Source organism: Cupressus sempervirens, chromosome 11 (assembly GCF_028749045.1).
Source record: "Cupressus sempervirens isolate cs-2001-9-10 chromosome 11, ASM2874904v1, whole genome shotgun sequence".
NCBI lineage: Eukaryota > Viridiplantae > Streptophyta > Pinopsida > Cupressales > Cupressaceae > Cupressus > Cupressus sempervirens.
The window spans coordinates 672,056,220-672,076,566 of NC_143128.1; the positions used below are offsets into that span (position 1 = coordinate 672,056,220).

At 31.9% G+C, this 20,347-nt stretch overlaps 1 protein-coding gene across 1 annotated transcript in view; it reads left to right on the forward strand.

The window, feature by feature from the left end:
* The first annotated feature begins 1,123 nt into the window (after positions 1-1,123).
* LOC149531520 (uncharacterized) overlaps positions 1,124-20,347 on the forward strand; it is a 177,028-nt gene continuing 157,804 nt past the window's right edge. Inside the window, exons 1-3 of the mRNA XM_089811011.1 lie at positions 1,124-1,342; positions 2,093-2,219; positions 2,925-3,040. Of these exons, the coding sequence (XP_089667137.1) occupies positions 1,311-1,342; positions 2,093-2,219; positions 2,925-3,040 (275 nt within the window). The 5' untranslated portion in view covers positions 1,124-1,310. The remainder of the gene's footprint in view (positions 1,343-2,092; positions 2,220-2,924; positions 3,041-20,347) is intronic.

Consider the following 20,347-nt stretch of genomic DNA (forward strand, 5'->3'; position numbering starts at 1 on the left):
AATAGAAGACTGCATGGAATTGGAAATAAACGGTCGTGGGTCATAGTGCGGTCTTGTACCTTTTACTCTCTTCTTCTAAGTGGAGACCATGTGTGTACAAAACGGTCGGCTGGGCTCACGGAGAATTTGTTGATGATTTTACCGTATAGCGATTGAGACTGGTCAAATAATTCTAAACTCGAATACAATATAAATACATATGCATTAATTCAAATTCAATATCGGTGTGAATGCACAAGCGAGAAATGCAGGCAGACGCAATTTATTGTGGGCGCCTCGCGCTCTAATTATTTCAGCCTCGAAAAAATTGCCCAACATGTGAAAATCATGAATTACTTTGGTTGCATAATTCTAGAATCTGGAAAACTTGACATTATCAATTTATTTGCTGGGGCTAATTTTAATTATGTCGTTCTGTTCTAACGGCCAAATGTCCAACTTTATAAAAAGTGGATAGACCCAATGTCAAATATAAGATGGAAATGGGGCTTTCTACAATTAATGTGGTCAAGTTATTTTAAAACATAAATAAATACAATTCAGGTTATTAAGTAAAATGGTTGTTTTATTCTAATTATTCTATTTGTATAAAATAATAATTTATGAAAGGCTAGAGTTTAGTGGTATCATAAATAATTATAGCATATAATAATGATTAATCTAAATATTTATTAGATTGGAAGTTAGAGTTTATCTTTTTATCAAAATTGTTATTTAGGCATTTAAAAGTTGACAGCTTAAACAATCACACACTAAGACTTGATTAAAGTGTTAAATAGCTTATTTTTTCAAACTTAATTTCTTCTGAAGCTCATCTAAAATTGTTAAATAAAATTACATTTCATATTACTACATATTATTAAAAATTAAAAATATAGATTATTAGTAATTCAAAATTTAAAGTATAAATTATTAATAATTCAAGTAGCAATTTCTAGTAAGTAACTCAAAAGATAATGAAGAATTTCATTTGTATTAGCAAAATAATTGATGTAACAAAATTATGAAGAGTCCAGCGAAAACAATTCACGTGTTTAAAGGTTATTAAAAATTCCTCCTTTCAACTTCGTCTATATAAGTCTTCCCGACTCCTGCATAAATAAAGGTAGTTTATAAGAGCAAAGATTGTTAGAAACATAAGTCTTGTGACTAGGGGTTATTTAGACAAGACCTAATTTTGTGCTGTACTTCCGTAAGATTATTTTCAGTATGTTCTGCATTTGTTATAACGATTTAGAGCTTGCAAACTGTCATTTACAGCCGTGGCTATTTTATTAGAATTCTGTTCACAATTTAGCCATGAAGATCGAATGCGCTCATCTCATTTACGGCGTTGGAGGAGGTCGTCGTCGAGGTCTCACAAAGAATTAAGAGGAGGTGAGACATCAAATCTTGCTTTCGACCATGGAGATCTGCGCCCCTGCAACAAAATTTGAAAGCACGGAATCATAATTTTGTTTTTCTGTATTCCGTTTCAAATATTTAATTGAAAGCGCTTATGAATGAATAGTTTGTTATTCTGTTTAAAAGAGCTCTTTTTTTTTCTCGTCGCAATGAAATGAGCGCATTTGGATTTTTTTTTCAATAGGATTTGTTTCTTGTAGTCAATCTCTAATTTTTTTTGTTACAGTCTTTAAAGATTAAATAAATATCACCATTTCTATTAAATAAACAGTTAAGCTGCATAGTTCGGCGTTTACTCTTCCATTACAAGAAAATTGGAGTACAAAATAGAATAGCAGAGTTCTTTTTCTGAATCCTTCTTAAATATGTTTATTTCTTTTCGCTAATTTTGAATAATTTGTTTTGTTACAGTCATTAAAGATTAAAGAAATACCGCCGATTCAATTAAATAAACAGTTAAAATGCATAGTCCGGCGTTAGCTGTTCCATTAGCAGAAAAACTGAACAGAAAAAAGAGTAGGAGAATTCCTTTTTTAAATCTTTCTTAAATTTGCATGTTTGTTTTGTTTCGCTAATCTCGTTTTTTGCATCATATCTATTCGAGATTTAAACATTAATAGATAGAAATCGCAGACTCTCACAATTACAGCCATGGTTATTTTTATCAGAGTTCATCTTGTGTTCACAGTGTAGGCATAGAGAGCAAAGACAGGTCAGAGGAGGTTGTTAAGTTCTCATACAAAGAATTAAGAGGAAAGACATTAAATCTTGCTTTTGAACAAGGGAGATCTACGCTTCTACAAGAATATTTAAAGGCAGGCATGCATAAATAAATTATTTCTACGTTTGCTTTGAGTATTGTGTAAAAGAGTGCCCTTTTACTTTCCCCCCTCAATATTGAAACGAGCGAGCTTAAAAGTTTTTTCTTCAATAATTATTTGTTCCCTGCATTCTGTTTCGAGTAATTTTTTTAAGTTAGTTATAAAGATCAATGAAACACTCCTGATTCAATTAAAGTAACAGTTAAAATTCACACAGTCCGTCCTCTATTCCATTACAAAACAATTGGAACAGAAAATAGAGTATGGAAATTCTTCTTCTGAATACTTCTTTATAAATTCATGTGTGTAAATGTATTATCATGGATTGATAATTTTATACAAATTATAGCGGACGAATATAATATTTCTTTATCAATAAAAGGGAAGCCGATTCTTATATACTGGTGACTAAATAAAATTATCATAAATTATAGTCAGTTGATAATAATAAATGTCTAAAAATTCTGCAAACACTTAACCATATGCTTTAAACTACTTCGCTGTTATAGAAAGATCTCAAGCCTATCAAACTGTGTAAATAGATCCCTTCTGAACATAATATATTGAATGAGAAACAAATGCGATTATATTATTCAGGAATTTATTTTGTCTCGCAATAAGCTTTAAATAATTGAGTTTGCTGCAAATTGTCATGATTCATAGCGATGCTTATTTTATCAGAATTCTTTCCGTTTACAGTTTAGCGATGCAAGGCAAAGACGGCGTGGAGAAGGATCTCCAAAAATAAATAAAAGTAAAGACGTCAAATCTTGCTTTTACCATGGAGATCTGCGCCAGTACAAGAACACTTACAGGTACGCACTCATAATCCTGTCTCTGTCTCTGTATTTTGTTTCGATTATTGAATGGAAAACGTTAGTGAATAATTTTTTTTCCCCTTTCACTATGATATATGAAAGAGAGTCTTTTAGTTTGGAAAACTTATATATTAATATTTAGGGCAAAATCAACTTTAATTTATTTTTTAATTTTGACTATTTAATAATTTTAGTTTAGAAATCAAGTCTTACTGTGTAATGTTTAAATCATTTCTCATCAGAAAAAACAACCAAACATAAACATTTCTACTTCTCTAACATTTGTTCTTTGCATTCAATTTTGAGTAGGTCTCTTGTTACAGTGTTTAAAGATTAAACAATTACTGCCAGTTAAACAATTAAAATGCATACATATTTGGTCAAAATTTCATCAAAATAAAATAAAATTAGAACAGAAAATAAAGCAGCAGAATTCATTTTCAAAAACTACTGAAATAGAATCTCATTTGAATGGAAAATTTATATTATTTATAAGTTTATTTTATTTCTTAATATAAAAATAAATCTATATTTTAAAATATATAAGAAAAATATTTTAAATGAGTGTTGTTAACAAACAAATAAGAGGAATCAAATAGAACACTAAAATATGTTCACATTAACAGGAAAATTCTGACCAAACAAGCTAAGAATTTTTCAAATTAATAGCCCACCAAGAGAACTGTTAAAAAACTAAATAACAAGACAAATTACCATCTAAATTTAGAAACCCAAAAAAGTTAAATTAATAATTTGTAATATTATATATATATATATATATAAATTAATAAATAGAGATATTAAGCATAATTTTTTTTAATAGGTAATAGGTTGAAGTCTAGAATATTTATTATTATTGTTTTAATAAGAGTATTTTTAATTATTATTATTTGTTGAGATTAATTATCATTATGTGTTGAGGTCTAATAGACTCAAATTCAAGAACTAGACTAGAGACTCACAATTTACCACAATTTATGATTGTATTATAGACTCTTATGTATAATAAGAATATCTTTTAACTGTATTTAATAAATTTAAATAGTTAACAAATTTTAAAATATAAATTTAAAATTAAAATAAAATAAAATTAGTAAATATCTTTTTAGATTTAATTTTTAATTTCTTTACTATTAATAAATAAAATATATTTTCTACAGGATGCCAAATTATATTATTATTATTATTATCAATAGTGACAATAAACTTTTTATGAAGATATAATAATATCTAGCATCGAACTTTCTATCGGAACGCGAAATTTTCGTCGAGAGTAAACAATTAAAAAGCATTACTCTAAATTAATTCCTGCCAACCTCCCGAGCTTTATTTAGTGATTACAAATAAATGGCCCAAATAGACAAGCCATTTAAGTACGCGTGGCAGTTTCTTGTCAATCTATCATTTGAAATTTTCGTGGGAAGAACACGGAAGTACATATTTAAATCTTTTATAAATAAGTATGCAATATTCTTATATTATTTATTTATTTGTTAATATATGTACTCGCTAATAAAAATATTCCACTGTTAAAAAAAGTTGTAATTTTTATGAAGTGATTCTCTCTCAATTTTTTTGTTTATGGAACACGATATTTTCATTAATAATAATTGAAAAGTATACTATTTACTAATGAAAAAGTATACTATTCATAAAATAAGATAAGTAGAAGGATATGAAATTGTTCCTTATAATTTTATGATAATTTTTACAATCATATTTTTTTTTAAATAATATTTATTTTAATTTGATTTTCTTATTTTCAGAATAATATTTTATATATTTTGTAATAGTAATTTAATTTAAATTACATGTTAACATTTGTAGGTGTTTTATTAGATTTGGGAGAAAATAAGGTACAATCATTCACATTATTGCAAATATAATTAATTTAGATTTTTGCATAATAATTTCTCCTCTCTTTGGGATGAGGATGACATGCAATACTTTTTATCGTGAGTTTTCTCTCTTGGAATGTTCGAGGTCTCACTAACATCCATAGAAGTGTTTTATTCAGGACACTTGTCAAAGAATTGGTAATCTAGATGTGCTTTGCCTTTAGGAGGTCAAATTTGCATGGTTTTTGCTAAATGCTGCTTGCTTGTGATTTAGTTAGACAAATTTGTTTTTTCTTCCCAACATAAAGCTGATTGAGGTGGGTTAGTCATTCTTTTCTCACCTTGGTGGCATTCTACAGTTGTTGATCATGGCTCTAATCCCATGTAGAGAGTGATTTGGCTTTTGTTGTCCATTAACAATCACTCCTTTATGATTGTTAATGCTTATATTCCCAATGATGCAGTTGAAAAGTCACATCTATGACGTTGGCTCGCAAACTACTTGCCACTGGCAACTTGTGTCATTTGTGGAGACTTTAACTTGGTTGAGAGGCCTCTAATAAAGATGGAATTTTGCCTTTCCGATGGACAATTAGAGAGAAAGAAGCTTAGTATTACATGTGCAATAAATTGCACTTTTTGGTCCCAATACAAACTACCACTATCCTGATTTAGTTTGGCATGTTTGGTCTAATTTTAGAGCTTGTCCAGACTAGATTTTTAAGAAGCTTAATCATGCTATGAACGACTCAATCTTTGTTCTTTCTTTCTAAAGAAAAAGAATTACCTGTCACTCCTTTGGTTGATGTGACCTTGTAAGACCACTTTCCTTTTTCTTTTTCTATTTTCTACTAGATAGCTCATTGACATTCCTCCATAATGCAGTTTTATTTGAAAACATCTTTACTTCATCATCAAGCTACACTCACCCATATCCAATGTGTGTGTAATCTAGATCCTAGGCCCCATCACCACTTTGGGTGGATTCAATGGTAAAATGATGCCATAGCCCATACTACAAGGTTTCTGCACATTTATGGTAAGAAAGTTACCATGTACCTAAGGAGATTGTATGAAGCTTATATCAAGGATGTCATTGCTCCTATTGAAGCTTTAGGCTTGAATGTGTTTGATATAGACTTGCAAGTTAGGATTTCCCAACTCTAGCACCAAAAATAAATTAATGACACCTACATGGTCAAGGGTGCTCATATCAAAGCCCGTCTCCATTGGCTTTGTGTTCAAGATCAAGCTTCCAAAGAATTTTACAAGCCTTTAGAACCACACATACCTCAAAGGGGATTATGAGGATTAAGGAAGGCCAAGTTGTCCTTATCAATCTTTTTGATATTTTCCAACCCTTTGTCCAACATTATGAGAAGGTGTTCATTACATAGGTAAATTCATCTACTAGAGATATAACCTTGAAAGGTTTCCTTGCTTTTGTCCCTTCTCGGTTAGCTCCTAAACATTAACTTCCTATGATCAGATACTTGCGCTACAAGACCTTAAAGAGGTTGTATTATCCATAGAAGATACAATGCTTCGAGATGTAACGGATTCTCCTGTGAAGTCTATAAATTTGTTTAGAATTTTGTTGGCCTTGATGTGCACAAGGTCTATCTTGAGGCATTTCATTTCCAAACCTCAGATAAATGATTAATAGAGGCGATATTAAATTTATTCCAAAGATAGGAGATCTTGAAGATATCTATAATTGGAGACTAATTACCTTTCTTAATGTCTCTTATATGATCATTGCTAAGGCCTTAGCTCTTAAAATTCATCATATCCTACCTATTTTGATTAGACCTAAACTAACTGGTTTTATCAAGTCCCTCTATATTGTGGACAATTTTGGGAAGCATGGAAGGGGCCAAGAAGTACAAATAAGAAGTTCTTTTTTTCTAAAGATTGACTTTGTGAAAGCCTATGATAGCATTTAGTGGCCTTTCATTCTAGCCATGCTTAAAGCCTTCGACTTTGGTTGTACTTTCATACATTCTTTTTAGATACTCTTTGGAGATGAATATAGTTGTATCACAATTAATGGTCACTAGTCCTAGGCTTTTGGCCTCTTCTGATCCATTCCTAGGAGTGTCCCTTGGCTACTTCTTTATATGTTCTTGTTGTTGAAAGTTTTGGAAGTAGACCATTTTGTGTGTGTTTTTTTATGTTCTTGTTACTTCTTTATATTTTCTCCCATGCCACCCCCTCCCCCCCCCACCAAAACACACACACACACACACACACACACACACACACACACACAATGGTCTATTTTGATATATTTTAATGGAGAAATCAATAAAAAATAACATTTTTCTGATTAGATAAATCATGATTAGACAATGTGAACCCAACCTTGAAGTAATGTTAAGTCAAAAAAATAAGAAAAAAGGAACCCATGAGGTGAATATATTAATTTGAAAAAATCTATAATTATTGTGAACTAGGTCCCAAGACCCTACAAAATAATCACAAATGGGCTTAGGTGGGAACCCTAAACTAGTAACCTAAGAGAACCCCTCTGTCAAGAGAAAGGAAGAACAAGGAAGAAGAAGACAAAAGGAGGAAAGCTTAAGAAGAAATTTGTACTCTAAATTTTAGAAATTAGAAAGGATAACATAATGGTCCTTAAGTTCTCTTTTTGCATGAAGTCAACCACCTCTATAGGACAACCAATCAAAAAAGAGAAAATATGATATGTGTTTGTCCCTACTACTTGGATAATGAGTAGAAGATAACCCACCTCAATAGGGCTTAAATCCACCAATATAAGAGTCATATGATAAAAAAAATTGAAGGAAAAAACACCCCTTTGGGTAGAGACATAAAAAAACTTTTCATGCACAAAAGAGAGTCGACCAACCCTAGGTAGACCAACTAGAACCCTACATGAGAATAGAAAAGCCACAAAGATATCGAACCCTTCCTAGGGAGAAAGAGGAGAAATGATCTTATGTAAAAGAGTCCTAGAGAGAAGGGGAAATACCCTCCAAAAATATGGACATGAGTTCAACTTTGCTAAATCAAAGCCCAACCAAAAGCGCAAATCCAAAACAACACATGCATGGAAGAAAATATCATAACAAACCCAACAATAAAGGTCTAAAAAAACCCATCATGTTATGAGGGACAAGCAATATTCCTAATGTCTATAACCCATACTACTCCTAAATTCATTTCAATGGTGTCATTATTGTCAAATTATACTGAAGAGTAAGCCCAGTGAATACAATGCAAATAGGTTGGTGAACCTCATCACTAAACAAGATATAGTTACAAAAAAGAGTTAGACACCAAATATATATGGATATTGAGAAATGTATGGATACTGAGCACATAGATCACTGAGCATAGTATGTTACCTGATGGACAACACACTACTGAGTGGATCGACTAGTGTTTACCTACCAATACAAGATGAATATTCGAGTTTGTAAATGCACAAAATTCTATGTGTTTGAATCCTATCAAGCAAGGAAATGGTTTATAAAGGTCAAGAAGGTGGTTAGGTGAGATGTATTGGGATTGATGCATGATTTTATGGATGCCTAGGCAAAGTGTAAGCCAATGAAATAAAAGATTAAAGTTTTTTGAAGATAAAGATGAATGAGGATTTTTGATCTATTTTATGAGCATATTAGAAGGGTCTAAAATCCTAACTAAGTCATGAATTGAGGAAGCTACAATATTTCTATATAAGGACAATGTTAGTTTGTGAAAACTGATCAAGGAAGTAATGCATGTATACTAATTTCTTAGGGTTAGGGATTTCAGTATGTGTGATGTGATAATTGCTTCTTGTGGTGGTATTGAGCTATAAGGGATAATAGATTGTAATCAAGTTGTGATAACTAGATAATAATAATATTGGACTCATTTTTTGGTGGATGTAGCCAAGGGATTGGTGAACCATGTAAAATCTTTGTGTTTTGTGTTCTCTTCTATGTGATTTATTATTTTTTGATATTGGTTATATTTGCATGTAATTGTTATTTATTTTTGTGGTTAATCCTAATAGACAAATCAATAACTGATTAGAAGTTATTGAGAGAATGAAAATTCGAAGATATTGTGAACTTACAATAGAACAAAGATACTGAGCAAAGATAGATGATGAATTCGATAAAATTAATCATAAGAAGGTGATGAATAAGTATAGGTATGTGAATTCTTACTGATCAGTTTTATAGTAATACTTTTTATATATATATAACTTTATTATGTTTTATTGTTGTGATATTGCTATCAGGATTTAATTGTGTGATTTTGAGTCAAACTCATTGACCCATGTTTCATGAGTAGTGATTCAACATGAATCCATCTCTCATGAGAATAAATGGAACACTTAGCACTCATTGGATCTAGGTGATGCTCACAAGGGTGAAGCACTGGGACTTCTTAAGAGGTCACCCATCCTAGTACTACTCTTGCTTGAGCATGCTTAACTATGAAGTTTCTTCCATGGTTTAGCCTAAAGCTTTCAACCCCATTTGCAAAACCTTCACCAAGTTTTGTGCCTTACGAACCATTCATTAGAAAGCCCCTTAAGCTCATCAATTGATAAGTATGATATAATTTCCATAGCAAGTCCAATTGTGATATTTCTATTAGGATTTAACTTTCTGATTTTGAGTCAAACTCATTGACCCATGTTCCATGAGTAGGGATTCAACATGAATCCATCTCTCATGAGAATAAATGGAACACTTAGCACTCATTGGATCTAGGTGATGCTCATAGGGGTGAAGCATCGAGACTTTTAGAGAGGTCACCCAACCTAGTACTACTCTAGCCTGAGCATGCTTAACTATAGAGTTTCCTCCATGGTTAAACCCATAGATTGTAACCCCATTTGTAAAACCTTCACCAAGTATATTATTATATTACTACCAACAAGGAAAATCACTAGAAGTGATATCTTTGTACACTCTAATTGAGCATCGTTTATGCTATATTAGTGAAGGATTTGTGAGTACTATCCCTAGTGAAGTTCTTCCTCTAATAAAGGATTTTTGTGAGACCAAATCATTGTTTCATGTGTGTTGATGGATATGTGATGTGTTATTATCATTTCTATTTGATTTTCTTACTTTATTCAACAAATGTTGTTAAGTTTATGAATGCAAACTGAGGACATAGAAATATTTTTATTAAGGGTAAATGTTTTATAAGGCACTAATTGACCACCCCTCTAAACACCTTACCTTTTCAACAAACTTTCCAACAATTAGTATTAGAGCTAGCTCTCTTGTTAAGAAGTTTATCTACTTGAGATAAAAGACATGAAGATATCTTATTGGCTTGAAAAGGTGATTGAGAATTAGAGACTTGAGTTAAAAATTGTAATCTGTCAGATCATTGAAATGAAAGAGAAGAAGAACTTTAAGAACTATTAGAGGGAAACATGTTTGATGAATCTGAAGTTACTATATTATATCCAAAAAAAAAGAACAAAACCCTAACTAAGTAGGTAAAATAAATGAAGAAAGAACAATAAGCTCAATTAGTGAGAGTGTGTGAAGTCTTGGAGATAAAGAGGCAAGGCAAGGATGACAAGATAATGATAAAAGATGATAAATAAAAAACGACTACAAGACTAGATGAGAAAGATGTTGAAATATAGAGGTTGACATAAAACCATTATGATATGGTAAATTAACTACTTAGTATTAATCATGAGATTGGTAGAAAGATGAAAGAGATTATTGGATTGGGATAAGAAAATGAAAAATTAAGGAATGAGATGATAACTGAGAAGGAAAATAATGAAAAAATAAACAAATTAGATGAAACGAGGAAATTGGATGAATAGTTAAGAAATCAGAGAAGATTGAGAGATGTCAGTGGACTAGGCTATACTAAGTACTCTATAAATGAAAATGGGGAGTCATCAAAGAAAGTTGAATAGAGAAATATATATGAAACTTCAAAACCTAAGAAGCCAACATGTTATCATTGTGGACAATTAGGTGACACAACAAATGCGTGCAAGAGAAAGGTCAGTAAGATTAAGTTGTTACTCTTAGATTTGATGGTTACTATTATAATTGTAATAAGTATGGCCATCAAGAATTAGAGTGCAAATCTGAATTCACTAGTATTCCAAAGCTATAGAAGTTTGAATGATACTAGTACCACTACCAATCATGTTACCATTTTTATCCTTGATAATACATATCATTTTTGTGAACTGCAACTAATATACCTTGTCAACCAACTATCCAACACTTAGAAGATTATGTTTTAGACCATTAACAAAATAAACTTCATTAGTGTTAGTTTTACCATCAAGGGTAATAGATCCTATTCCTATTATATGAAAAGATGCATTGTTTCCAACTTTGACAATTCCTCCATCACAAATGTTGAAATCAACAAATTTATTCATATCACAAGTCATATCATGTGAACAACCACTATCTATGATCCAATCAGATTTCTTATTTCCAACTTGTGACACTAATGCTTTTTCTTTTCTAATGTCTTCTTTTTAGGACTTTCTTCCTTAATTGCAACAAATCCTAGTTTATCACTCTAATTATCACTTTCACTGAGGAATCTTTCCACACTAGCTTCCACTCATCATTTGCATAAAGACATTCTCTAGGTCTCCTAGGTTATAAATTCCTTTTGTACTTCTTTACTCTCTTAGAGAATTTAGAAGCAAAATGACCATATTCATTACAAGTCCAACATTTAAAGATTTTTTTTGCCTTTAGGGTCTTATTTCACAAGTAGAGAAATTCCTTCTTCAATATTTCTATCTTTCTCTGCTACTGCTAGCATAATCTCCATTAGTACTAACATTACTTGTCAATATAGGTCGAATACATAATGTGTTGAATGTAGTTTCAACTCTAGGTAAGTCTCCGTATCTCAAACTTATCTCCATTGATTCCAATCTTCCAAGAAGAATTTATCTTGTGAACATCTCTATGCAAGGTATAACATGTTCAATCATTTGTGTTGTCTACTAAAAAATAGGTGTCAATTTTTTCAATATCTTCCATAAAATTTCATCTCCATCCTTTTTTCATCACAAGCCTTAATTCTTGCAATAATTTCTAATATTCTACCATAATAACTTCTTACATATGGGTATGTGCAGGATCATGGTGTGCCAAAAGGTGGCGATTTGAAAAATATGTAGTTCTGAAATGCCTCAAAGAATTTCAAAATCTATTCCCACTTTTTTCCCACCCATCCTGATACTAAATGAAAACAATTAATACCTTTATAATTCCTACTATATCTTTCAATACCAACCTTATATGGTCATCTTTAAAACATCTCGAAAATGTGTTTTTGGCATGTTCTTATGTGTTTTTTACTTCAAGCATGTAGCTGATGACTTTTTTTTAACCAAAATTTGATGTAATGAAAAGGGTTTCTTAACAATTTTCTTAGCTTTTCATAAATGTAAGTTTTGTCAAATTACGAGTTTAGTAAGTAATTATTACTTATTTTCTAATGGAGTTAGCTACAAAGTGCTGATTGACATACTAGTTGAAAAATAGCTATAACTTTCAAACCGTATAAGATTTGTGAAATCCAAAAGATGTGTCACATTCTATGCTTTGACTAGTATAAGAAAAAGAAAAAAAAACTTAATTTTGATTTTTTTTGAACTAGTTAAGGTGGTCAGACATGGGAGTTTTTTAATTCTGAAAATAGTATAGTAGAAAATTCATAATTAATTATTTATTTGGAATAAAAATTTCCAAAAATATTCATCACATCCAAGCATGAGTCTACTTTTTATATCTAAAATTATATTTAAAAATATTATCATTTGATTATGATTAAGTGGTTAGACATACACCTACTTTTTATTTTTGTCCTAAAATTTTTGTAGTATTGCATTAAAATCCAAACTTTTGACCAATCAAATAATTTTTTCTCTAGATAAGGCCTTGTAGTTTAAAAACTAGATTCAATTTACTATAGATTATTTTCTTACAACTTTTTGATATTAAGTCCAGAACCACTTTAAAATTATGTGTCAAGTTGACATAACCCTGATTTGTTGGTTTTTCACTGCCACTTAAAGCCATAGTTTGGTACACCATGATCCTGCACATACCCATATTCATCTTCCATCATTTTAGCTTCTTGAAATAAACATATCCAATTATGCAATCTAACCTTCTTAGCATGCTTATGACTTTCATAAGTAGATTCCAAATCTTTCCAAATTTAATATGATAATATCAAAGACTTTACCTAACTATACTCATTTTCAAGAAGGGATGTCAAATGTTGATCCATTTATGGGGTGGGGTTTCTAGGGGGTGCCCCAGATATAGATAAGATAGGGGGCCCTTTGGGTCCTTTGGATCCTCAATCTATCTATCCATTGAGAGCATGACTAGAAATGAGATATTATCCCATCTAACTAAGGAAATGCTTAACAAACTAGCATCTGAACACTCTAGTGAGCTCCACTTCCTCACTTGTTAGTGTGGGGAACCTACTGTCATTGGAAATTCCTACTAAGCTAAACTTTTTGAAACACCCTTTAGAAACCCCTAGACCATAACTTTTTCCATGTCCACTAACTACTTCAACTCTTGAGTATAGGTGACAAAGCTCCACCCACACTAAATCAAAGCAATTGAGCTCATTATGAACCTAGTCTAAAAGATATCGTCTCCTCCTTGGCAAGCATATTGCACATGAATAATTCTCTAGATGTCTTTCAATACAATCTTCAAGATTTCCTTCTTCAATAACTTCATTCTCATTCTTAGTAATCAGCCAATATCCTAGACCCATGCATAGAAAATATGCCTTCATCTTCTCTTTCCAAATGTCATAGTTGGTTTTGTCAAAATTTAGACTATCCTTTCTTAAAATGACCCATCATAGACCTCCTTAAGTTGTTGAGCTTTTCCTTCAAGGACCTGATGCTCTAATACAAATTGTTAGAAAGTAATATCGACCAAGAAAACTGGGAGAGGGGCCGAGGGGGGGTGGGGTCGAATAAGTTATCCTATTAAATTAACTCTTATTACCCTAATTAAATCTAAAACATGTAATCAAAAATTGAAATTACCACAAGAAGATAACCATACACAATAACACTAGATTTGTAGCCCTTGATTAGAGGAGAAACCCCAATGGGGATGGTACCCACAAAATGATGTACTAATATATAAGTTCCTCGTAAAAGGATGAACCCTACTAGGAGTCAATGAGATACATTAAGTACATATCAGTCCTTGTTAGGAGACTTTGAATCCCTATGAGGAGATTCCAACCTGGTTAGCAGTTGTGCCAACCCTATTATGGGTTATGGAAGGCAAAAGGACCCACTATCAAAATAAATTTAGGGGTAACACTACTGAACTCATTATCCAATTGGCCTTAGTATTATTCCTTTTAGAACAATGCCAAATGATCAATTGTCCACTAGCACTCTATGCAAAATATACTCACTTTTCTCTTTCATTGTATCTCTACTACACCAAACACTTCTATGATGTCTATACCATATCCACATACTTTCATAACATAAATCCCTTAGATCACTTACTTGCATATAATTCATAGTTACAACTTGTTTATATTCACTAACATTATGGTTTTAACCACAAGGAAAATAACTTTCGTTTATACCAAGTCCTCAAATTAATTCATTGAGTTAGCCTTGAGGCTTTCTCAATTTACAATTACAATAGGATCACATTAAGATAAAATAATATATGTTATAGTACATCTTTTTACAATTACATAACATTGTTGGCTTATAGTCTTCACAAATCTTTACGGATGCAACCTTTGACTCCATGCTCTCAACCATAACATCATCATGATGTCTTCTACCCCTATCTAACTATGCTCAACTAGATTCTATTCCTATTAGGAGATGTAATCCAATTACCAGAAACTATTTTTTAGGAACTCTAGTTGTATACCGTCTTCAATAACTATCGAATAATTATCAACAATCTTTGACTTTGTGCACACACTCATATCCTCGTCATCAAGACAACCTATATACTATATCCTCAACTAAAGTTGATCTCATCTTCAATCCTTGAAACTAATGATCTTAATATTTGTTTTTTTTTTTCTACTAGTCTTCACAGAATAACCAATATTTTGATATCAATGAAAAATAATACTATAATTGCAACATATAGTCATACTAAAAATATCCTTGAAAATGCTCTAGCAATGCTAGTATACTCCCTCATAGGAATATCATGGGCATCCATGCTAACATGAGCTAAAGGGATGAGATATTGGTTCTATCGTAGGAATATTTTCTTACAATAATTTTGTTAATAGGGGTAGTAGTGGGTGACCATTCCAAATTGTGTATAGGATTAGTCTATAGACTACACTATATTTGAGGAAGATGGAGCATGGAGGGAGGACTAGTGCTGAGGCAAAAGAATTTGCTAAATATTTCTAGCACATACATGAGCATATTGGCAAGATGAACATGGATTATAAGGCTAGAGAAGATCAAAAGAGGAGGCATAAGGAGTTCCAAGTTGGGGACCTAGTTATGGTGTACTTTAGAAAGGAACGATTTCCAGTGGGAACCTACTACAAGTTGAAGATGAAGAAATTTGGCCCCTATAAGATTTTAAAGAAACATGATTCAAGGAATGCATATGAGGTGGAATTGCTAAATGGAATTCATATTTCCCCTATTTTCAATATTATAGACTTAATAGAATATCATAAACATAGTGTAGAGGAGGAGTTGATACTTGATCCATGTCCCATTTCTACTTCTGAGAAGCAAGAGATTGAAGATCTTGGATAGTCATATGGGAAGGAGTACTAGAAACATGTAGTATCAGGAGTACCTTGTAAAGTGGAAGGGAAAACAAATGGAAGATTTTACCTAGTTATCCAAGGTAGAGGTTTCTCATTTGGGTCTTCCTCAACTAGTTGTAAAGTGACAGGGTTACTTTTCAATTTACTTTGGGTATATGATGCAAACGTATTTATTGGTGTAAGAGAAATCCTATATCACCCATAAATATTCTTAGTGTTAGTTTCTATTCAATGTGTTTATATTTTTGGATATTCATTTGGGCCAAGTGGAGATTCCAACCCTCATACTTCCACCATTACTTTTCTAGGTTAGTGTTTTTTGAGCATCTCTAGATATGTAGAAATGTAGAATTTTGATTCTTTTTCTATAGAGACAAAATTATGAAGAGTTAGAGGGTGTAAGTTGGAGGGAAATTTGAAATTTTAGAACTCCAAAAATAGAATTAGGTCAAAAGTTTTCATGGTTAAAAGGTTATGGTTGTTTTAAGTTGTTTGGAGACCTCTTAAGAATGCTTCTAAGCCCAATTTGAGGCACTTAATGAATTTGTACAACCCCAAAAATGGGGGTCATACAAAGTCAACCCAAAGGCATATAGAGAACTGAAAGGGATTTTTAAAAATGTAAATAGTTTGTCAATTAGAGTCATAGATCAAAAGTTACGCATCTTAGAAGTTTAACTACTATTTCTAGAATCTTCTAATTTTGCACCAACTTCTAATGCCACTTCTAGAACCTTTTGTTTTGGTGGCAGCCACCAAATGGAACAATGTAAAGTGTCTTCCTAACCCTAAAACTATTTTTGGTTACTTAAGGTCAATGCTTACAATATAAAGGTAGTTTTGTGGAGTTTTGGAGAAGGTACTATGTGAAGGGTTTTTTTTCTTCTCCATAATATGATAATGTTGTAAGCCCATAGGGCATATAAATGGTTTTCTTTTTAATGTAATGAATGTAATAACTATATATCATTTCTTATAATAAAAGTATTCTTCTTTTTTGTGTTCATTTTGTCTTGGGTTGTGCCGTCATCAAGAATCCATCTCTAACTTAATGGGCGGAATAAAGAAGCTGAAGAAAACCACTCCTCAATTAAGAAAGGAGGAAGATGAGATAACCAAAGAGGTTTGTAAAGCTTGAGATGAACATGATGCTACCATCCTACTAAGAGATAAATATTAAGCAACAGAAAGGAGAGTAGGTGAACTAAGGATTGAGGAGAAAATCCATCCCAATATGAAATGATTCATGGAACTGACCGAGTAAGTGTTGAAGTTCACTAAAGAGCTAAGAAGTAAAAATGAAAGAGATGAAAACATGAGAAGATTGAATGAGAAATCTGAGAATATCAATGAGGAATTGAAGGCCCAAAGAAGATACAAGAGACAAACCAGTCTTGGCTACCAAGGTGATAACAATTCTAAGGATGGAGAGACCTCTGAATAGAAGAGCCTAACTTGCATCATCGTAGAACATACATCTCCAAAATGTAAGGGTACTAAACCTAACTAGAATTTTTGTGGTAAGAAAGGGCACAAATCTAGTGAGTTTTGGTTTTAGTAGATTGTACCTATTAAAAAATATACCTACAAAGGGTAGTGCCATAACTACCATCTCTATAACCATACTACACAACAATATATATCTCATTTCAATGAGAAAATAATAGATGGATGTTATTATTATTACAACAAGTATGGGCATAGAGAAGAAGATGTTAGCATGAATGTTGATGGTATTCCTTTGTGGAGTATCCTAAAAAATTCTAGAAAATTTGGAGATATTGTTAGTGTGATTGATGATTGACATGTTGCATTCATGACTGTGTTTTCCATTGATGTCAACAGAGTAGCAGATAGAGAAAAAGGTCATATGAACTATGTATTAATGATGAGATCAAGAATAGTTGAGGACATGTTCTACATTGTATCCTAATGTAATGAACAAGTGCACATGTAGAGAGTCAAAGACATGTGAGAGTTATTCAAGAGTTATATAGGGTAGTGCATGTAGATAAGTACCTGAGAAGTAGTTTTTGATGTTTGGATTGTATCTCTTACTAGAGATAGAACCATGATGAGAGAATTTAGACAATGATAGTGGATAGTCTATTGATGATGTTAGCAAGTGCATGAGGTTAGAGGTTGCACGTGTGAGAAGTTGTATTTACTATGAGCCCAAAATGTTTTGTAATTGTAAAAAAATATAATGAATTATAATATCTCAATAAGGTCCTATTATAATAATTGGGAAAACCTCAAGAATGACTCAATAAATTATTTTAAGGATATGGTATAAAGGAAGGTTATTTTCATTGTGGTGAAGTATGCAAGAGAAGGGGATTTGCAAATTGTACAAGTGACATCCAAATTTGGTAAATGTGTGTAAGAGATCAAAGGGATAAGTGTGTTGCAAATTTTAAAATCTAGTATTGAGATATGAGAAGGTATTTGGTGTGGTATTGTCACAATAGGAGGATAGAGAAAGAGTTCCAGTTGTGAAGTTTAATTTTATTTCTATTATTCTAAAAGGAATAATATAGAGCCAGTTGGACAATGAGTTTGGTGGTCTTTCCCATAAAGCTATTTGGATAGTAGGTCCATCTTCCTTCTACAACTCCCAATTAGGTTGGAATATCATAATAGGGTTTCAAAGTCTCCTAACATGTACTGATACATGTACTGAATGTATCATTGGCTACTAACAGAGTCCATCCTCTTAAGAGAAATATTTATATTACTACATCATTTTGTGGGTACCATCTCCACTAGGTTTTTACCTCTGATTAGGGGTTTCCCTAGTTAACATATCTGGTTTTATTGTGTATGTGTATCTTCTTATGGTTTTTGGTTATATTTTTCACAGGCTTAAGGTTTAATAAGGTTGATAAAAGTTATATTGATCTTATAATTGATTCACCCCCCTTTCAATTATCTTGGTGGACTTTACTTTCCAACAATTGGTATTAGAGCATCATGTCCTTAAAAGAAAATATTAACAACTTAAGGATATCAATGGTGGGTCATTTTAGAAAATAAAGACCTAAGCTTGAGAGTTAATTTTGATATTCAGAAGATGGAGTTCCTCGATGAGATCATAATTATATATAGAACAAAACAATGAGTTTCTAGATCCAAAATAATTTTGTTGCATACAAAATAATAGACCTACTTTATCAAGAAGTAAAAGAGCCAATGGAGACAATGCTAGTAGCAATAAATCGATATTTGAAGAAGATAGAAAGATTAAAGAAGGAATTGCCCTACTTATGAAAAAAGAGCTAGATGGTATGAAATTTTTTGTTTATTGGAGAGATGAAATATTTCATCTATTTACAAATTTTTCAAAATAACGATCGTATTCTCTTACGAAAAAATAAGGACTTGAAAGATTTGTTGGAGGGATTTGGTTTGGAAAGTTGTAAGCCTGTTGGTATTGTTAGAATATATAGTTCACTGATATAACTAAGAAGGGGAGAGAGGGGGTGGGTGGGTTGAATAGATTATCCAACTAATATCACTATTATCAAACTTAAATAATCTTAACCGTATGAGTAATATAAACTAAAACCATAACAAGATATTCATACACAATAACACCATATATGTTAACTAGGGAAACTCTTGATCAGAAGGAAAACCCCAGCGAGGATGGTACCCACAAGATGATGTACTAATATAAATATTCCTTGTTGGAGGATGGACCCTATTAGGAATCTATGCATACATTCAACACATATGAGTCCCTATTAGGAGACTTTAAATCCTTGTTAGGAGATTCTAACCCTGTTAAGAGTTGTGCCAACCTTGTTAGGAGCTGTGCCAATCATAAAGCTTTATAATACTTGAGAAGTCAATAAAAATTGAATTGAAGACATATGAAGTGAGTTAAGTATTTGTAGATTTTTACATTTGTGATCAAGCATAAAATTTGAGTTACTAACATAGTTGCTAATGCATTGAGCCAAAGATGTTCTTTATTGACTGACATGATAGTTGAAGTTCTTGGTTTTGATGAAATGAAAGAGTTGTGTGATACTGATCCTAATTTTTTTGAGGCATAGAGAGAGTGTATAGCATCAAATCTAATAGATCACATTGGTAAGTATGATGAATATTTTTTCAAGAAGGTATCTTGTTCAAAGGTATTCAGTTGTATATACCAAGAAATTCTATGAGAATTAATCTGATTAAAGAAAGGCATAGTGGTGGATTGGCTGAACATTTTGGAATTGATAAGACATTGAGCTTGTTAAAAGAGAAGTATTATTGGCCACAGATGTATAAGGATATTCATAACTTTGTGAAGATTTGTGGAGTTTTTCAAGTTGCAAAAGGAGTCAGTCAGAATACTAGATTGTATACACCTATTTTTATTCCCAAGAAACCTTGGAGTGACATTGGTATCGATTTTGTGTTGGACTAACTACCAACCTTCCCATTAATGATTCATGACATGGCTTAACCACTTGCTATGTTCTATAAGTCTAGTGGTTGTATCAGACATTGATAGGTCGATCTTTTGGTCTAAGAACAACTCTAGCTTGTAACAAGTGGTATCAGAACTTAGTCATAGGTTTGAATCTCCTTGATTAATGATGGGGGGGAATTGTTGGACTAACCACCACCCTTCCCTTGTGAGATTTTTGACATGGCTTAACTGCCT